General features: G+C 41.1%; 1 protein-coding gene across 6 annotated transcripts in view; it reads left to right on the top strand.

Moving 5' to 3' along the window:
• THSD7B (thrombospondin type 1 domain containing 7B) overlaps nt 1-19,856 on the top strand; it is a 332,338-nt gene that overhangs the window by 231,016 nt on the left and 81,466 nt on the right. For all 6 annotated transcript variants that reach the window (XR_012623747.1, XM_074828561.1, XM_074828560.1 and 3 more), the window contains one exon: nt 16,685-16,863. Coding sequence is in view for 5 of the 6 variants with exons in the window: in XM_074828561.1 (XP_074684662.1) it covers nt 16,685-16,863 (179 nt within the window). In the remaining variant the exon portion in view is untranslated. The remainder of the gene's footprint in view (nt 1-16,684; nt 16,864-19,856) is intronic.

The following is a 19,856-nucleotide window of genomic DNA, read 5'->3' as shown; positions in this document are numbered from 1 at the left end:
AGGATCAGCAGCCTGAGCCGCATGTAATAAAAGGAAAAAACCCACCCTAATGAAGTGATTGAGTCCTGGAGTGAATTCCTCTTGCAGCTGTTGATGGCTGTTCCAGCTGGCTGCACAGATTCATAAAGCAGCTTTCTGTGGTTTGTGTTTCAACAATGTGCTGTTGTACCAATTGATTATGCCTCTGTGGCCTATGAAGGAGGAATGCTATACCTTTCCCCCTCAACATTACCTTTTCTTCTGCAAAAAGGGAGCTGTTGGGTTCTGAAAGGTGGGTTTGCCTGCGCCGTGACTTGCTGTTTTGGAAAACTCAGGGTTTTTATCACTATTAAAAAGAGGAGGTTGCCTATGCGTGGGGCTTTTCTGAATAACCTTGAAGCCTGTTTTCTGTCAGTGTTATTTATGTGGCATTTTTAATGGTCTGGCTTCTCTTAGGGAGGTAGTAGGGAGTGGTAGCTCAAGGGGATTATTGTTGGCTTTCTTGTCTTCAGCTTTTTATCTGAGCAGAAATTATTGTAATATGGCCCTGGCACAGGACCCATGTCAGATGCCAGAGAGGGTGGCCAGTACTGTACAGCAGAGCCCTATCGTGTGCCCTTCCTCCTTCACTCTTTTTAAAGAGTGCTCTGAAGACCTTTAGGTTTCAAGTGAGATGTAAAGGAGGGCTGAGATGTTTCTACCCTCTGGATGCCCCATAAGAGTTCCCCTAATGGTGGACTATTAATCTCCAGCCAGACCCCTGTTTAATACCCAGGATGTATAAGCTCCTAATTGCTACCCAGTGTTGAACACCTCGAGAGGAAAGGGATATTTTGGTGACTTTGGGTGTAGAGTTCCCCAAAATGGGCAGGAGGCTCCATAGCCTCCACTTCCATCACTTGGGACCTGCCTTCCAACCAGAGCAGTTAAGTGAAAATAAGTACAGGGTTTGTGTGGCAAGGTTTTCGTAGCAGGGGGCTACAGGGATGGCTTCTGTGAGAAGCTGCTAGAAGCTCCCCCATGTGCGGTGGAGCCAAGGCCAGCCAGCTCCAAGAGGGACCCGCCGCTGGCCAAGGCCGAGCCCATCAGCGACGGTGGTAGCGCCTCTGGGATAACGGGTTTAAGAAGGGGAAAAGCTGCTGCACAACAGCAACTGCAGCTGGAGAGAGGAGTGAGAATCTGTGAGAGCAACAACTGTGCAGAGCCCAGGGGCAGTGAAGCAGGAGGGGCAGGAGGTGCTCCAGGCCCGGAGCAGAGATTCCCCTGCAGCCGTGGGGCAGCCCATGGTGAGGCAGCTGTGCCCTGCACCCAGGGAGGCCCACGGGGGAGCAGAGACCCACCTGCAGCCCGGGGAGGACCCCACGCCGGAGCAGGGGGATGTGCCCGAAGGAGGCTGTGACCCCGTGGGAAGCCCACGTGGAGCGGGGGAAGAGTGTGAGGAGTCCCCCCCTGAGGAGGAAGGAGCGGCAGAGACAGCGGGTGATGAACTGACCACAACCCCCATTCCCCGTCCCCCTGCGCTGCTGGCGGGGAGGAGGGAGAGAAATGGGGAGTGAAGCTGAGCCTGGGAAGACGGGAGTGGGGGGAAGGTGTATTTTTAAGATTTGGTTTTATTTCTCATTATCCTACTTTGATTTGATGGGTAATAAATTAAACTATTTGCCCCAAGTTGATGCTGTTTTGCCCGTGATGGTAATTGATGAGTGATCTCTTCTTGGACTTATCATGACACACGAGCCTTTTGTTATATTCTCTCTCTCCTGCCCAGCTGAGAAAGGGAGTGATAGAGTGGCTTTGGTGGGGACCTGGTGTCCAGCCAGGGTCAACCCACCACAATAAGCCTGATATTTATGGTCTCTAGAGCTGGGAGCTTTCAAAATGCACTTCTGAACACATTATTGAATTAGTGATGGAAACAAATCATTATCCAATTAATAATTAGCAGAATGTTATTCAACCATAATAGAGAAGAGCAAATTACAGAAGCATGGAGAATTGCTAAGCCCTGAGAAATTATTCATGACAGGTTTTTTTTAGCAGCTCAGTTTGTCTTGTTCACAATTACTATCAGGTGACCTTTTAACATTTGCTAGCTGACCATATTTATGACTAATTAAGCCATTGCCTTATATATTGAATGCCAGTCACTGTGATATCTAGGCATTGTTCTTGCTTTATGACATGTGGGGGTGTGTTCCTTTTATTTCTTTCAGTTCTTCTGACTTTTGTTTCCTGCTGTTTTCCTTTTGCAGGACAGTGTTTTTCCTTCCTTTCCCTTGAACCAGGAAAGAAGTGAGAAGTTGTAAGACTTAGACCTCAGTTCTTTGCTGAGTCCTTTTGAAGAACTTTTACAAAATGTAGAAGGACAGATGTAAGGATGCAAACTTTGCCTTAGAAGAAGATTTAAGTTTGTACCAGACTTGATAATGTCATGACTGCAAGGTATAGAACAATAAAATTGGTATAGAATAGAATAGGTCAGTTTGTAGCTGTCCTAGAGAGCAAACTCCGGGCTCTTGCCTTCTTGCAACAATGATTTTCACTTTCCCTGACTGAAACCTGGTTGTTGAACTTACCACTGCAGTAGGGTTTAGTTCACTCGTGTCAATGTGACTTATTATGTGGATGTATCATAGTTACCAAGTGAATGTACTGTGAATTTGTCTAATGTAGAAATTAATCACTGTTCAGAGGTGTTCAGAGTCTGAGACCCTGATCTTATGCTGTGTTTTGTGAGCAGTTCTGCATTTGCAACTTGAGGGGAAAAAAAACAAACCAGAAAAAATTGAAATCTATTCATCTGTGTTTGTCATCAGTCTAGACTCCAACTCTCTTAAACCTATTATCTGCAAATATATTAACCCTTTAAGCATCCTTTCTCAACAGGAAATGGATTTTCTCCCTGTTGCTGTAGTTGCCGCATACAGAGTATCCCAAGGTCCAAAACCAGTGCAGACAAAAGCACTCCAGCTTTGCCTAAATGGAAATGCACTACTGGCTTGCCTGGTGTCTAGTTTCTTCTGTAAGGAGCTGAGACCTGGGCTGGAGGGACCTCTGCCCTGAGCCAGCACAGCTCATGTGAATACTCTGGGTCAGCTGTGGTGGGTACACAGGTCACACCCTGACTAATTTACCTATCTTCACTGCAGTTTAATTTTGCGTTAGCTCATGATTAGGTATGACAAGCTTAAAAATACAAATCCCAGACTTTTCTGAATTTTATTCCTTTCTATACCAAACCTTTTCTCTGATGTCCAGAAAAAACGCACTGTAGTTGTTTTTTTTTTTTTTTCATGGCTGGCTTTTGTGATTAGTCTACTGCTTTATTTTAGTGGTGTTGTAATTTTCCTTGATTGCCCGTCCAATAAGGTCAAGAAATGAGCGACCTGCAGTTTCCAAATTGAGCTAATTCTTTTTTCCTGGATTTGGTTCATTCTTCCTTTCCTTCCTTTAATTTGGAAATGCATTTATGAAATTACGGATGGAGGTAACTATCTCTAACTACATTACAAAAATGTAATTGATAATTTGCCTTAATTTGTCTTCCCATCAGAAGACTGGCTTATATTGTGTTCAGCTCATTGCTAGTCCAGAGGGTCTCCATTCTCTGGCTGGTGTTTGGAGCATCCTCTTTGGACATGAAATTGTCCTCTTAATTGCAGTTTCATCTGCTTTTCAATTTGTCATCTGAGTTCCTTGTACTATTTTTGAATTTCCACCTCCTTTGTTTTGAATTATTTCATGTAGTTCCTTTGACTCTCTTTTTTGTGTGCTGTGCCAACAGGTTTTTTTTTTTTTAATCTTAGAGGAACGTAGGGTGCCTCATCTGTTCCAAATCAAAGGCTGGAGATTTCTGTGCTCTTGCACAGAGGTTCTGCTTTTGATCCAACAGGCAATTTATGGAAAGCAGGAATTTATGAAGAGCGCTTATACTATTCAAATTCTGCTGTGTTCGCAACAACAGGAACCTGGAAGAAAGACACAACAGACAAATAGATCCTGGCTTTAAATCACAGAGCAGTTAGCTTCAACCTACAGTCACCTTAAAAAGCTTTAATTATCTCTAAATTTATGAAGGGCACGGCAGGGATGCTCATATACCTCCTTATTCTCAACAGTACTGTGTTTTAGTTGCGGGTGGACAAATCAAAGAGGCCTGAGTTTGCTCAGAGGGTTCTCTGGCACCTGCTGATGCAGGGGTGTAACCCGGTTCCTCCCAGTCAGGGCGACATAACACTGCTACTGGGAATGCTGCTGGCCATGTCTCTTCTTGGAAATGTCCTCTCTAATCCCGAATGGATGGGATTAGCAAACAGATGCACCAGGAGGAGTTAAAAATGTTGGTGATGTGAAAACTCTATAGTTTTTGTGGTTGCTGGTGGGATGTTCCCTGCTCTGAGACACATCAGGGCAGCACGTGACAGTGCTGCTTCTGTCCTGATCAGCCATGTCCCCAGCGTAGAGAGATTTAGGACAGGATGCAAAGATCATGGATCATGAGTTTCAACTCCTAATGCTGAAAACCAGGTAGTACCAAGTCTCATGAAGTTTAATTTTCTGAAAGGTCAGCCCAGGGTAACGCTCTATTTCTGCCGGGGACATTCCTCTGGGGTTTACGCTCCCTTACGTGAAAATCCTGGCCACCAGCTTGATAAACATTGTATGACCTACCTGTGAGTTAACACAAGGAGCTGCTCTGAAACCCTGTGGTGTGTGAATCCCTGTGCTGTCATTTTAGGAGAAAATGAGATATTTTCAAGTATCTTTTAGTCACTAGATTTCAATAATTGTTCTGCAAAATGATATTTCTGTAGCCTAGAAAACTATAAGCAAAACTTAATAGGTTAAAGAAATGTGAGCTAAGTCTATCCTGGACTGATAGTAAACTTACCTTTCCTACAAGGTAACAATTTTGGAAATAAAGAACTTGGAAAACCTATGTTGAATAAATGCCTGTTTATTTTTGAATTTTTGAAAGCTATTTTAGCAATTACTGTGGTATACATTTTTCCTTATCTGGTAAATTTTATTTTGAAGAATGAAATTGTTGCAGAAATTTTGTTTTGAAAATCTTCAGAAATAGAAACTTTTCTGAACAGAAGTTTCACCCATGTTTTTTGAAATTCCTAAGTATTTAATTTCTTTCTTAGTCTAAATGAAATTTTATATTGAAATTTCAGTTTTTACACAAACCATTAATTACAGAATCCAACTAGTTTAAGTGGTTTCTGTACTTTCATAAACAGCATCCTACAAACAACTTATTGAGGAGGCCTCATTTTTGGAGGCTTCATTCTTGACAGCCTCTTTTCTTTTACAAGGTAAATGGGGCAACCCTGTCTAGGCTGTCCTCTTCCCAGCTCCAGACTCCACACGTGACAGCCTTGGGATGTTTCCTCCTCCCTAAAAGTGTGGGAGTAGGAGGTGGTCTTGGTGGTTAATGATAACCTGTAGACCCTGTGTTCAGACTACCCAACCCTTCTTTTGGCATTTGGATTTAATGAAATATTACAGTACTCTTGTTTCTCTCTGTGGTTTCCCCATGTGTCTCTGTGGTATATCTCTCTGTGGCCTACAGAAAAATGACTGTATTACCAGGACAAAGCTTTTCAAAGACTGCTTGAGGAGAAAGTTTCAGCTAAAAATTCGCCTTGTTTTCTGCCCATCCCATCCCCTGGCATGGGAATTAAGGCTGGGTTTGGATCATGGGTGCCAAAAGGTGTTGCCAACTGCAAACAGGGCTGTCCTACCCTTGTGTCCCCACTTCAGGACTCTTCAAAGCCACTGTCACATTTGACTGTTTTTCTGCCATCTCAGAGCTAAATAGCTTCTAACTTTAGCCCCGAAATCCTGTCTGGGTTCTCCTCTGGACCTCTCTCCAACATTTCTAGACATCTCCTTGGGTGTGCAGTGACACTCTTAATTACAGCTGTGGCTGCCAGGGGAGCTGTAAGCACAGAAATAGAGCCCATAAAGGACCTGCCCTCCATTTCTTGTTTGACTCCAGGATTTTTACATATTGCTCTCATAACGGTGCTAAAGTAACAATGATCTATTCCCTATCTTTTTGTTTTCTTTTTTCCAAAATCTATTCGTGATAAGAAAATTTGGCTACAATTCTTCCTTCCTGGATGTTAAAAGATTTATCAAATGAAATTTGATCACAAGACAACTGTTCAGACGTTGCTGTTCTCTATGTTTTTTCTGGCAACAGAATCAAAGGTAAACAGCCATCAAAAACGTTATTTCTGAGTGGGTCAAACTGGCTATCAAAGAAGCTTATTTAAAGCAAAGTAAGACTTTCCCTGAGGCATTAGTACATAGAAATGTACATTCTTCTAGATCTTTATCTTCTTACAGAAAGCAAGTATGCGTCTTATGAGGAAATATTAAGAGGATTAGCTGCTTTTAGCAGCATCCTCTCTAGGTGCTGCATTTAGTTATAGTGATGTCTGTTGTTACTCCTTGGCTTTAAATATAAATCTTTATAGCGTGTCTTTTTGCCCAAATTTCTTTTATGCTTTTTGCTGCATTCCATAAAATGACCCTTTCAAAGAGGCAGCAGTACCAGACTATGTGAAAGAATGATTTTTTTATTAACCTCAAACCGGCTTTCTTGTGTCTGATGGTCATCGTCAGCCTCCACTTGCCAGACCACCTCTGCCCACCCTTGCTCATGTCCGTGCCTTTTGTTTCTATTATTAGGCTCAATCAGTTTTTCTCTGGTTTTGACAGGTTGATTAAAGCTCTTCCATGGGAGTTGGGAAGGTTTTTAGTGTAGAAATAGTAACTCAGTCTATCAGAGGTTTAGGAGAGCTTTGATAGCAAGTTAATGCACTGGGCAATCTACTGCCCTGATTTCTGCAGTAGGCTACAGTAAGAGTATCTCTTTGAAATGTGGCCTGTTCTCTTCGGCCTTAGTAATGCATTTGTCACAAATACAGCCTGTTATGAAGCAAGGCTCTAATAAAATGTTAGCATACAAAGATACGTTTAGAATTAATGTTTTTCTCTCCTTATGTGTCATTCCATTTAATACATTGTACTGGAAGTATGAAGAAATACCACTTTAGCCTAAGCCTTTTCATGAATTATGTATTCTAGTGTTAAGACCTCTACACTTTTCCTGCTTGTGGAGAACTTCATGATCCCTTTGAGACATGTCCTTCCCAGCCTGTACTGGGAAGTGTCAGGTACTGGTGATAGTTCACAGTATTCCTGTTGTGTGGGTTTTTTTCCAATGTTTTTTAAACTTATTGTCTTTTGTACAGCTCTGATGAGCAGGACTTTCAGGCAAATAAATGGATGACAAATAATTTTTAAGTGGAAAGTTACAGTTTCATATCTTGACCACTGGTGGGAACCCCTGTGACAGCTGGACGTAGTAGGTGTTTTAGTGGATTTCACAGGAGTTAAAGGGTTTCACATCTGACCTATTCTGAAGATCTTCAGAAGCAATGTCATGTGTTCCTCCTTGTATGGAACAAGAGTCCTACAAAAATAAGAATTCCAGTTTTGGCACATAGGCCAGTGTCTGAATAAAATGAGCTGACTGCCTGAGCAGCAATGAGTTTGCTGGAGCACTGCATGCAGTGATAAAGTTAGAATGACGGGGGCAGATGGGCACGTAGTAGATATCTTTTAAGGTGCCTGATGTAGTCTGCTTGATTAAAGAGTTTGGGAAAGCAATTCAGAAACATAACAACAGCTGACTTCAGAAGATTTGAGGAAATGAGCCTGAATTAGGAAATGTGGATAAAATTAAACTTCAGCTCGCCCTGCTCTAAGGATTATCATGATGATATTGATGGGTAACTGAGAATTTATCCTACCTTAGTCTATTCCTGGGTCTGAGATATACTTTGAAATCTCTCTGTCCTCCAAGGTTTGCAAATGAGGATGGTGTAAATTAAAATTACTGAGAGCCTGGTTTGCAAAACTTCTGGTATTCCTCACTACAGACAGAGATTCCCTCTGTGAAATCTTGGATCTCATTTGTGTTTGGTAACATGGAGGAGCGACCATTAAGAAACATATTATTTAACAAGATTGCTTCGCTTTCTGCTTCTGTCTGAATTCATTGAAGTCCTCCAGCAGAGGAGATTGAACTACACAACCAGAGTGCTCAAAGTCACGCTGCAAAATTGAAACAAAAGTCTATCAGGAATTCAGTGCATCGGTACTCTGTGCTTGGGGCCTGCTAACGTCACAGAAATGTCCTATTTCCATCTCAAGGTTTTCCATCATCTAAATGAGTTGTGCTGCTTTCCCCGTGTCTAAGCTGTGGAAAGCCAGGACTGTTCCCTTTCTTAAAATCTTGTTTCCATCAGACGTTTTTTATAGTACAGCTTTATTTAAGAATGTCGGATGCGTTTGTATCCTGCCTCTGTAGCAAGGTGACCTCTGATAGCAGGAGTGAAACTCCTTATCTGAGCAGGCTGGACCTCGCGGCAGCTGCCTGGCGTTTGGAAGAGTACTCACAGATCTTCCTAATGCTGGTAATGGTTAGTGGCATCTTTAAAACAGCTCCAGTATAATTAAAGCGTGTAGTTAGGTTTCTCATTTAGTGTCGATGAGATGGGAAGGAATTGAGGCAGTGTATTGATTTGAATGTATTGATCTGAGAGGTCACTGTGTCACTCGCCTCCCGTGACGGCGGGGAGGGAGGCTGTGGAGGCTGCCGCGGGCTCAGAAGCTTCTCCCTGCCTTTTCAGTGCCTTGAATAGAGGCCCTTACACTTGGTAATAATACCTCTTGACTTTGTAAATTAAAATACTAGGAACATATATTTAAAGGAAAAAAATAAGGGTTTTTTTCACATTGTTGCGAACTTTCTTGATAATATTAATTGCGCATGGATTTAATTGCTTTGTGTTCCTTTCTTCTGCAGAGTCATCTAGTGGTTTATTTTGTCTGAAATAAGAGCAATATTATAATGCACAGTACATGCTAATTATCAGGATACAAGGAAATGCATCAGCGTTTCCCATTCTGTAAAATGGAAACCGTTGCGTTGTTGTCCGAGGGAAGTTGTCTAAATGAAGCTTGTCTGCGTTTTGGGGTCGCAGGTTGGCAGCTGAAATGAGATGGCATATTGTGTTGACAATGCCTAATGTCGTACCTTTAGAAACTGGCAGAATGATGCTCTCCACAGAGGGCCACAAACTCTGAAATTGAGTTTCTTAGTGAGCTCCAGCAGAGCCTGAAACCATTGACCTTCAGTCCATATATGATTTACTGATGGGGGCAGATATTTTTGGTGACATTTGGCGGCAGCTTTCTCGCAGTGATGGACCCTTGGCTCTGGAAGATGTTTCCCGCCTGGTCCAAATTGCTCAAGTCTGTATTGATCTTCAGAGCACTCTGCAATGTACATCTATTTTTGGAGCTACTGTGCAATTGGGCCTCTGAGAGAAGTCAGATGTAGGAGCAAGAGGGGAATTTGACGGTCTGTGGACAATTTAATTTTGTCTTTGTGATGTATTGTGGAAGACTGTAAAGCCTTATTTTTTATATAAATCTCATAATAATACTAAAAAATAAACAGAATCTCAGGCTTGTTTTAAAAATCTGCTTTTACTATGAATTGAGTAGCCTGAAGAACTTAGATGCTAAACAACTCATAATAAAGTACAGTGGGATGAGTTTCTTTCCTGATATACAGAGGATGAGGACACTGATAAACTAAAAAAAAGCTACTCCGTTTTGTTTGGACAAAGCAGATGATTTTCCCAGTGTCAGGGTGATGAGCAAAGTATATATAGAAAAACACAGCTGAGCTACTATCCTAACCGCTGTTGATTCCAGTGGATGTTTTTTTATTTGAGTAAGGACTTTCTTAAGACAGGGCTCCCAAGCAACTGGCCCAGCCGCTGCAGGGGAGCAGCCACAGGAAGAGGGGAATCATTTCCACAGCTGGTTTTGGAATCCAGACAGATTTGTGCAGTGGATTTCTGCCTCTCTGCATTGAAAGTTCCCTGCGAGATGAATGTACGCTGTGAAGTCTTATTTATTTGCACTATTTATTTGCACTGAGAAGGCAGCAGACAAATCTCTCTTCTCCAGAAGAGTTCTCTGCTTGTTCTGCAATCTGTTACAAAGAATGTACTAATTAATGGAGACTTCCTTATTTAGTTAAAAGATTAGATCTATCAACTGTTATGGTTTGTACGTAGCTCAGAATGTAAGCTTGCAAGTTCTTTAAGGAAGAGAACTGTAATGCAAAATCAAAAGAAATTAAGAATCATAACGCAAAGTCAGCACCAACCCGACTGCCTCATCAGGATTTATAGAGACTGTGAAATTGAGCAATAAAACCAACCTTTGGATGAATTTCAATAACAATACTGTTGAGTTAAACTTGCTAGTGTTTTTTACAAGTCCTCTCTGGTCTATTTAGAATCTATAATCAGTCTGCTACGAGATAACGAGAGCATGTGCCTCTCTGTTGAGAAGAGCAAGTGGGAATAAATTAGCTGAGGGTCCATTATATGATCTTTGCAAAATATTTGATGTGAAAGGTTTTTTTGCTGGGTTTTTTAGTTGTACATTTACTGAATGTATTCATTAGATTATCTCTTACATTTCTCAGCTAGCAAACTAATAATGCATAAAATCTCTCAAATCCTTGCCTATTAAAAAAAAAAAAAAAAGATTGAACATTTGCTGCATGGCAATACTACAACCTTTTCAGATGCAGCTGAATTTGTTAGCAACTTTAAGATTCCCAGACTTATTTGGCTTAGTTTCCTTCAGTTAATAATGTTCTCCCTTGAAGCAGGTTTTAAATTGGACCTGGTTTGCTTAGGACAAGCTGCTGCCCTGGTAGCTTACAAGCTGCTGTAGCCTTCGATCATGCCGTGTGGCCCATGGCCGGTGGCTGCCTTATCCACAGCACATTGGGAAAGCCCCAACTGTAGAGATGTGTTCAGCTGGTGGAGTTAGTCTCTTAACTGCAGTCTGTGCTTGATGCTGAGTTTTAACCTGAGTTAAAACATGAGGTTTGCTTTGTAGGAGATCCCAAAGCTTCAGCTGAGCAGAATCTGGCCCACTGAGTGCCATGGTCCACTAGGTCTCCCTTATAAAGTCTTTAGCTATTAGACTTTTAGCACCGCATGGATTTACTGGTGTTATTCTACATATTTCACAGTCAGTAACCAAATGAATGTAAATATTAATTGCAAAATGAATCAACTTTTTTCCTCTACCTTTGGTCTGTGTAATTAGAAACATTTCTCCTGTGTCACTGTCCACTCTGCTGCTCCCTTGTTAAAGGGTGATCTCTTTTATCATATAGACTCCATCGGAAATTAGTGGGGTTATTACCAGTGGCAGTTGTGGTGATGCACAGAATTGTCCTTCTCATAGTAATGACCTTGAGTTTTCTGAAGCACCTCAAGGTTTACTAACAAGGGTAGAACTGCTAGAAGTTTGTTAATTGAAATGATGAAATATGTTAGAGAGGATACAAATGAGTTTAAAGCCAATTCAATTAGAAGTGCATCTGTTTCCAAAGCTGCTGGAGAATTGTTTATTTTCAAATCACTTTTAAGTCAGCCTCCTGGAATCCTGTTGGCACTGTTGTTTAACGCTGTGTGCAGACCTTACACCCACAGCAAATTTATCATTTGCAAGTGCAACAGTCAGGTGGATGCCAGTGTCTTACGTTAGCTTGTAATGCTGCTGGTCACCTGCTTCTCCCACCACAATCCGTTTGCAGATATAGAGGGGGACACGGAAGGACACTGCAGCCCCTCTCTGGCTGTGCCTGGTGTGATATATGCAGTGTCTTGTGTAGGTGGGAAAGAAATTGTGCTACTCAGAACTCCCCCATGGCGCTGTAGTGTAATCCACAGCCTCTTCATGCTTCTGTGCCACTGACACCCACCAGCCCATCACCCAGCTGCCTTCTGTTGCTTTGGTTCTTTTGGGTTGCACAGCAAAAATGAGACAATAACAGTTTTTACACCATCTATTTGAGCCTTAACCTCCAACACCTGCCAGACCATCATCCTCACTTTATTCATCTACCTGCTATTGCTTTGTCTCTTGGGCTGCACAGCAGAAATGAGACGAGTAATGGTCGCTGTGTCGTGTGTTTGAGCCTTCTCAGTACACCCTGTGTAATCTGTGGGTGCTTTGTTTATTATAGACACTTTAGGGAAGAGACTCCATTTGTGGCTTGTAGAGCAACAAGCGCATTGTTCTTAATGAATAAATAATAGTAAAATGAGCTGTGCAGCCTAGGTAAATGCACTTGTTCATCCCATTATGTTGGCAGTGTCTCAGTAGTAAAACAATAGTGCTTAAACATAGAAAAAGCTCATTTGATCATCCAGCTCAATTTTTCCTGCCAATTCAGGACTATTCCCAGTAGTATGTTTCAAAGCGCCTACTTAAATATCCCATGCACTGGTGTTTCTGTTGCTACCTCCTGCGACATCTCTGTGTGCAGCTCCAGCTCTGTGGCGTTCAGGAGCCTGCTGTTGGCTCAGATAGGACAGAGGCTCTCATCTGTTGTTTCTAAATTAAATGAGCTTTATTTTAATGGGATTTGAGATTTTGAGGAATAAAAAAAAAAAAGTTAAAGGAAGCTTCAAGAAATAATATAAGAACACACGGAAAACAGGCTGAGTAGGGCTGGGGAGAAGAGAGCATCTTTTTCCATAGAAGGTCTTGGAAACTTAACAAATCTTTGGTACCATCTTCTGCAGAGGAGAGAAGAATGGGGAATGTGATGGATGAGTGAGATGTTTAAGGATGACACTGACAAAGCCAGCTGTGTAAACTCAACCTTGAGTTAGTCTTCCCAAGCTGAGCAACCATAACTCAGAAATGTTTATGCTGTTTCCCTTATTCATATTCTGTTATGGTAAGTAATCCTCTGGATAATAGTCTGAATACAGAATTCTTTATTAATAGGTTGTTTTAATAGCATATCTCCTTTGGCTTTTTTGGGTTTTGGGGTTTTTGTTTGTTTGTTTTGGGGTTTTCTTTGTATTATGCACCATGCCAATGCTACAAGTTTTCTAGGAATGCCAATACTAGGATTATTATGGGTATTCATGCTGAAATCTTTTCATGCCCCTGTCAATGGCAAGCCATTGCTTGGGTTCTCCAGAGAAAAACAAATATCCTGTTCTCATAGGCAATGGATGAACTGAGTACAACATTATTTACTAGTTTCTCATAAAAAGATAGCCATAAAGACATTCTCTGTCTGAGCAGAGAGGATACATCACATAAAGATTTTTGGAGGAAAATTTTTGTTGAAGGAAATCTTTGATCCATGGGTATCTCAACAAGTGATTGATAGAAGAAATAATGGCAGCCTGTGAGAAGAGCTTGAAAGAAAGTTATGTTCCCATTTTGATTCTGTAGCATTGTTCTGTATGGAGAATTGTCTTCCTCTGGGCAGTATGGTAATTTAATGCTCTATTAGCTGGCCATTATTTGTTTACACTTAATGAAATTTAGAAATATGGGTGAGGAAACTCAAAAAATAATGAGCTGGCCTCTTAGCAACAGGACATCTTTAGAAATTCTGTGGTTCACTGAGGGATCCACACTGCACTTCATGGGGATGAAATACAATAGGTTATTTTTGTTTATTCTAACTTTTCCTTCCTCTTCCTTATATTTCTTTTCTTATTATATTTCTTTTTTTGTCTTATATTTCATTATAGAGTTAGGTCTTGAACTGCCGAAAGGCTTAGCCCATTTTGCCTTCACTGATAAGTTGATAACCCCTCTGTCTAATCCTACTTTGAAACAAGGCACTTCCTTTGTTTCTGTTGAGAGTTAATTACCTAGGCTGTCACACAGCCCAAGGAAAAATGATATTTCATACAGTGGTGGAACAGAACTCTTCGGAGAACTGCCTAAGAAATGATTCTCATAAACCTATCAGGAGAAAATTTCTTTTACTTATCATAATGTATTATGAATTGCTTTGAGTGGCAACCTAAGCAGGTGGAATAGAATATTAGTGGGATATTTGGGAGTTTCATTTGGGGGAAAAAAGTGAGTCTATTTTGGAAATATTTGTATATGTGTGTGCCTGGGTGTAATCTCACCTGGATGAGAATACAAAGCATGTAAAATTGAAATATCTCAAACATGCGAACACCACTGTAATGGATTAGGTTGGAAATAATTAAGATACCCAATTCCAGTGGCTTTGGAGCTGCAAATGAAAAGGCGACGCAGCACATGGAGATAAAGGTAGCAAAGAAAACCAGAGCACACCGTTTGGGGACAGGTCTGTACTTTTAGGGAAGAGTTACAGTGTGAGTTACCGGGGAAATGATTGCAGCTGTCAGGCTACGGGGTGACTGCTGTAAAGGAAGACCGAACAGCACCATCATGAAGTAAAAAGAAGAAATAAAGCATCATTGAACTGAAGGAGGGAACTACTGTTGTTTCTAGTATTTTTTAAGGCACTGTTTACAAAAACAACATCACTATTTCTTGTACTTCTACAAGGAGGGGGATGCCTAAATAAGTCTGAAACCTTTCTTGTTACTGACTTAAGCATGAAGACCAGGAGGGAGGCAGCGTATTGCTGCTGTGGGTCGATGCTGAGGGTGTAACGCAGTCCTGCTTCAGAGTCAGCAGCAGGTTCAGGCACGGCAGAGCTGGTAAATCCAGCTCTGGGCCAGAGTAAGCTCGGTGCCTCAGCCTCAGTGTTTCTCACAGAGTTAGGTTCTCATTATTTGTGGCTGTTGTCTGGGGATTTTGGAGGGTAGCTGCTTCTGGGTTGTTTTTTTCTGGGTTTTGTTGTTTGGTTGGTTTTTTTTTTTTTCCTCCCTGCTGCAGTGACTGTCACCTTGATAGAGTGGGGAAACCCTTCATAAAAGAGTAATTGAATGAGCTAATTTGGTATTCTGTAGGTAAGGAATATAGAGGGAGCGTTAGTGCAATGAAAAACAAACAGAAAGAAAGGGCATAAAAATGAGAAACATCAGAAACACATAGGATGAAATTCAGTTATTTCCGTGACCGTCATTGCCAGAGATGTCAGAGGGTTGAAGCCGCCTGTAATAAAGGCTGATCTTAGCAGCCACTGACTTTCACGGTCTAACATGAAATCTCTTTTTTGTTTAAATTAAAATGGTACATACAGACATGACAAGCAGATAATAGAAACTCAAGAAGAACAAATGCAGCACGGTAAGCAGCAAGGTGCAGGAGTTATTCCACACTGCCGACCCAAGACTGCTGCCAGTAATTCCCCGGTCGCCCCGAAGGCTCGGCCGCACTCCATGGCCAGTGCTGGGCTCTGCAAAATCTCTCTTCCCATATGCCAGCTCCTAAATCAGCTGTGGGGCTGTGCCTGTATGAAGGAACCTTGTTTTTCCTCTGAGAAAACCTGTTGGGTTTTAATTCAGCAAGGTGTTGTTCCTGTGGATGTCTGGTATTCTGATATTAAGAGGTGATGATCTTGGGAGGGCTTTTATGTCAAGTCAGGTTAAGGTGAAGGCAAAGCTTTAAAATGCTGTTTAGGAAACCCAGTGTCTTGGTTTTGTCTGGGATGGAGTTAATTTTTTTTCTAGGACCAGGTATGGTGCTGTGTTTTGGATTTAGGATGACAATGCTGTTGATAACACACTGATGTTTTGAGTTGTTGCTAAGTAGTGTTTATATTAACTCATGAACTTTTCAGCTTCTCATGCTGCCCTTCCAGCGAGGAGGCTGAGGGTGCACAAGAAGCTGGGAAGAGACACAGCTGGGACAGCTGACCCCAACTGACCACAGGGATATCCCAGACCATATGGTGTGATGCTCAGTGTATAAACTGGGGGGAAAGTTGTCCAGGGGCTCCTGCTTGGGAACAGACTGGGCATTGGTCAGTGGGTGGTGAGCAATTGCATTGTGCATCACTTGTTTTGTATATACTAATTTTTTTATTATTATTACCACCATTATTTTTATTTTATTCCTTTTCTGTTTTATTAAACTGTCTTTATCTCAACCCATGAATTGTTTTTTTTTCCCAGTTCTCTCCCCATCCCGCTGCGGGAGGGAAGGAGTGAGTGGCTGTGTGGTGCTTAGTTGCTGGCTGAGGTTAAACCACAGCATAGGCAAAACAGTTGGAAAGATGTATAGAGAGCTACCAGAAAGAAGTGAGAAGCAGGTTTCATCTGCTTCTCCCAAGCACGAGTCCCACACTGCTCCAGCTGGCAGGCTGCAGGCAGGTCCCTCACATGTCCTGTTGGGAGCTGCCAAGAGCACTGCTCTGGTGCCTCCACCATCCTCTGGTTCTGTCTGCTGGGAAGAGAGCCTCTGCCTCCCTGCCTGTGCCAGCTCTGGAGATGGCTAGCGTAATACTAAAGGGGTACAAAATTAGGCTGTACACTTAGTTCTCCAGAATTTATTTCGGCCAGGACCTCACAGAGAAGATAATTACCACCTGTTGGTGACCACCAGCCTCACAACAGATACTTCTGCCAATGTCTGTCCTTTACATCAATCAGTTTTATCACAGCCTTCACTGGACTAAACCAAGTAATAATTAGTTTTAGTCACTGCTGTTCTTTCCAAACAATATCATAATCTCGCATTGGAAAGTCATTGTCAACCTGCCAAATGTCTCCTCTTTAAGAAGTTCTCATTTTGTGTTGATTGCACAGATTGCAGTGAGACATCAGAGGATCGGAGTTCATTAGTTGCAGTGATTAAAACCTTTCTTAAATTTTTGGTTTAGGTTACATTGAAGAATCTTGCACGGTCCCTTGCCCGTTTGATTGCAAGTTAAGCGATTGGTCCAGTTGGTCCCCTTGCAGCTCTTCTTGTGGACCGGGGGTGAAAGTCCGATACAGGTGGCTTAAGGAGAAGCCTTACAATGGAGGTCGTCCCTGCCCAAAGCTGGATCTCAAGAATCAGGTGAGCGGTGTTGAAAAGCCAACAGCAATCTTTCTGTGCTTACTGTATTTTTAATTGTGATGAAAAGGTACTGTGCTGGTGAAGAAATTAAAAATAGAAGTTATCTCTGGGACCACAACTTGTGTCAGATTTTGTAGGCAATCCTCAAACTTCTTGAGGATTGAGGGGGAGATGCTCATTCAACAGCAGACTTTGACCTGAAACACTATTTCTTATATGAAGGAATTTTTTTCTCCTGGAGCGCGGGAAGCCCTGGATGAATAATCCCACCTGGACAGAGTGTAGGCATCAGAGAGCTCAGATGTTATGGGTACTTTAAAACTTTTTAATTCTCTCTGAGACTATGGTTGCTACAGAAACATATATATTGCTATTTTTAGCAACATTTCTCTTCAACACAACACAAGTTCCCTTGAACATTAATCTCTGTATATTCAATATTGAAGTATCCCATCAGAGGAAAGTAATCTCTAAATTGCTACTCTTAAAAAAAGATCAGCATCTATTTAAATGCTTCTTCATGCTGTATGCATTTCTGCAAAACTAATAGTGATTTTCTACACTTGCTGATTAATTCTCAACACTGATTAACACTGATGAAGTACTATTTAGTTTTGCCTATCCTTTATTTCAGATTCAACCATGAAAATTAATTAATAGAACAGAAACAGTCATGCAGAAGGGACTTAATATATATGTTATTAATATATATATATAAAAATACTTTACATAGTATGGGTAGAAGGACTTCAATAGCATTCATACAAAGATTTATTCATGTAGTGGTTTGTAGGTGCTAGAGCTGGTGGATCCAGTTGTTTTTCTGCGCAACCGTTGGTGCAGCACCACTTCTAACACCTGATTCTGAACTTGCCTCATTTTCTTCACAGTTTATTTTTTTTCCTGTGAGAAACTTGGTAAATACTTTTTTTTTTTTTTTCTTCCTTTTCCTTATTACTAGTTGAAATTCATAGGCAGTAGCCTAACAGAAGCAGCAGGGACTACAAAAATATAAAACTGCAATAAAGTGTATGTTGTCCATACCTCAGTGCTTTTCTTAATAGATCAGACAGATCACCAAAGAGGCAAAATGAAATCCCACAGTAAGTCGTATGGTAACAATAAGCTCCTTTGTAATGAAAAGATACTGGGGTTTGTTACCCATAGACACAGCAGACTACTTCCATTAAAAGTAAACCTATTGCTATAAAGTGTTGCCTATTCCCACACACATTAGATCTGCTAATTTCAAAAGCCTTTCAGAAGTTATTAAAGGAAAGAAATTGTTTAAACTTGGAAATTATGTCTTTGTACGGTTTATCGGTGCACAGTGCTTGCAAAGTGCCACGGCTGGTATTATTATAAACGTAGTTGATGTTTTTTGCCTCTTTAGTGGGAACACAGTCTTGATCAAAAACTCACTGAATTCATTAGAGGGCTTTCTGTTGCGGGCTCTAGTAATGGAACCTTAGAATTGCATTAAGGTCTGTTTCTTTAGGTTTGTGACTTTTTGGGTTTTGGGGTGGTTTTTTGTTTGGTTGGTTTTGGGGAGTTTTTTGTTTCTTTCCCTGTGGGTTTGTTTGGGGTGTTTTTTAGGATAGAAACGGAAGCTGTTTAAGCGCACAAATGGATTATCTTTTTCCAATTTAGATTTATAGGATTGGATCAGATCCTATATATTTTGGAGCTTTTAGGATAAGAAGAAATTGTGCTAATAAGGAAAGTGTGTGTATATATGTGCACACTTAGATGTGCACACACATACACATATTGCGTACATGATTCTATTAATTGCCTCCCCAAATGCTTCTCAATCCTTTGTGCAGTTTGGAAGGAGTTTTGCTCTGCACCCACTGGACTTTGACTTCCAGCACTGATTTAGAAACACCGAGGTCCTTAGGCACATTGCAGCATGCACAAGTTGCCTACCCAGATGGTAAACTAAATTAGCTGATTGCACTGCTGTTTAGCTAAGCTGGACACATATCATTAATCCACTGCAAGGCAGATTGTCTTCTGTTTCCTCTGGTCTGGGCAGTGTTTAAATCCTAGAGCAAAGCTCTGTAGATTCTTTATATGTAAATATGTGGCATCCTAATTATTTTTATATAATCTGGGTTAAATACCTGCAGTAAAATACTTGCTTTTCTTTGATATCAGGCATAAGAAAGCTAAATCACCTCTCTGCTGAGATTTGCTCTATCTTTCACTGGCTACCATGTTACATTGTGTTTTATGGAATTGATAAAGATGTTAGATAACTTAACACCAAGAATAAACTCCTCTAGGCACCAGTAGATTTCCCTTATTATTTCCTCCAGTATTTTTATTTTTTTTTTTTAATTATGCTTCTAAGCTTGGGTCTTGTTATTGCTTAATCAATTACTTTGGAGGACCCTCCATTTTCCAGTGTCTTATAATTAAAGGCCTCAGTCAGTTTGTGTCTTTTTCTCATTAAGCCAAATAATCTTTTCACCCTCTTCTTGTGAAGGGTGTTTTCTAAGCTTCTTGGCAGACCCCTTTATGTCTTTTTTTTTCAATGCCTTTCAGGTATTTGACATAAATTTAACTACAGAGAGTGTTACTTGAAACACTGTTCCAACAATTCTCTCACCATTTCCCATCATGTCCAGTGCCCGGCCAGTACAGATACTTTAGCAAAGCTTTGGAGAGAGGGGCAATTTGCATGATTAAAACTATTTATTTGATGGATAAAATAGTTATTTGAATCACATAACCTGTTCCATAACAAACTGTCCTCCTAGGATAAGTTCAGTCACTGTAGTGCAGGTTGCTTGTGTACTTAGGACAGAGTTTTTTAGCAGAAGTTTAATTTTATTCAGAGATAATGATACATTCTGTTACTGCATCATGTTCCGTGGGGGTTATGCTCTTAATTCCACAGAGTTTTTGGCTCTTCTGGAGTATTTTGAAGCCACTCCTTTGGATGTCTTCATCCCCCCCTGCCTGTAGAGCCTCTCAAGCAGTCTGCT

Source organism: Strix aluco, chromosome 6 (assembly GCF_031877795.1).
Source record: "Strix aluco isolate bStrAlu1 chromosome 6, bStrAlu1.hap1, whole genome shotgun sequence".
Lineage (NCBI taxonomy): Eukaryota > Metazoa > Chordata > Aves > Strigiformes > Strigidae > Strix > Strix aluco.
Note: the sequence above shows the minus strand (reverse complement) of the source record. Positions and strands in the feature narration are given on the sequence as shown.